Genomic DNA, 388 nt, shown 5'->3' on the forward strand with positions numbered 1-388 from the left:
TCGCCCCACAACCAGCAAGCAAATACCTACTAAACAAAGCCGACTGGAAAGGCTACAAATCGAGAGTTGTTGAACCACTGCCAACGATCACCAACAACTGTACACCGGACGAGGTGGACATCATCACCACTACCATCCAGGAGGCAGCCAAAAGGAGTATCCCAAAATTCTCTCCCCTCTCCAACGCCATCAGGAAGCCACAGAAGCATATCCTTACTCTGATTGGCCAACGGAACAACTTACGCAATATCTTCCAGCGCACGGCTATATATGCCAGAGCGCAGTCTTCCAGTCACGCATGGCTACGGCTTGAATCCGGCCATCAATGCGATGACTCGGCAAATAGCCTCACTCATGCGTGACTGGAAGACTGCGCTCTGGCATGACC

At 51.8% G+C, this 388-nt stretch overlaps 1 protein-coding gene across 1 annotated transcript in view; it reads right to left on the reverse strand.

Moving 5' to 3' along the window:
- The window catches only part of LOC106691652 (uncharacterized), an 11,139-nt gene extending 10,930 nt beyond the window's left edge, over window positions 1-209 (reverse strand). Inside the window, exon 1 of the mRNA XM_067049559.1 lies at window positions 86-209. Coding sequence (XP_066905660.1) covers window positions 86-209 — 124 coding nt within the window. The remainder of the gene's footprint in view (window positions 1-85) is intronic.
- Window positions 210-388: the final 179 nt, after the last annotated feature.

The sequence above is a fragment of the Halyomorpha halys genome, unplaced genomic scaffold (assembly GCF_000696795.3).
Source record: "Halyomorpha halys isolate HHAL.00 unplaced genomic scaffold, Hhal_1.1 Scaffold2603.1, whole genome shotgun sequence".
NCBI lineage: Eukaryota > Metazoa > Arthropoda > Insecta > Hemiptera > Pentatomidae > Halyomorpha > Halyomorpha halys.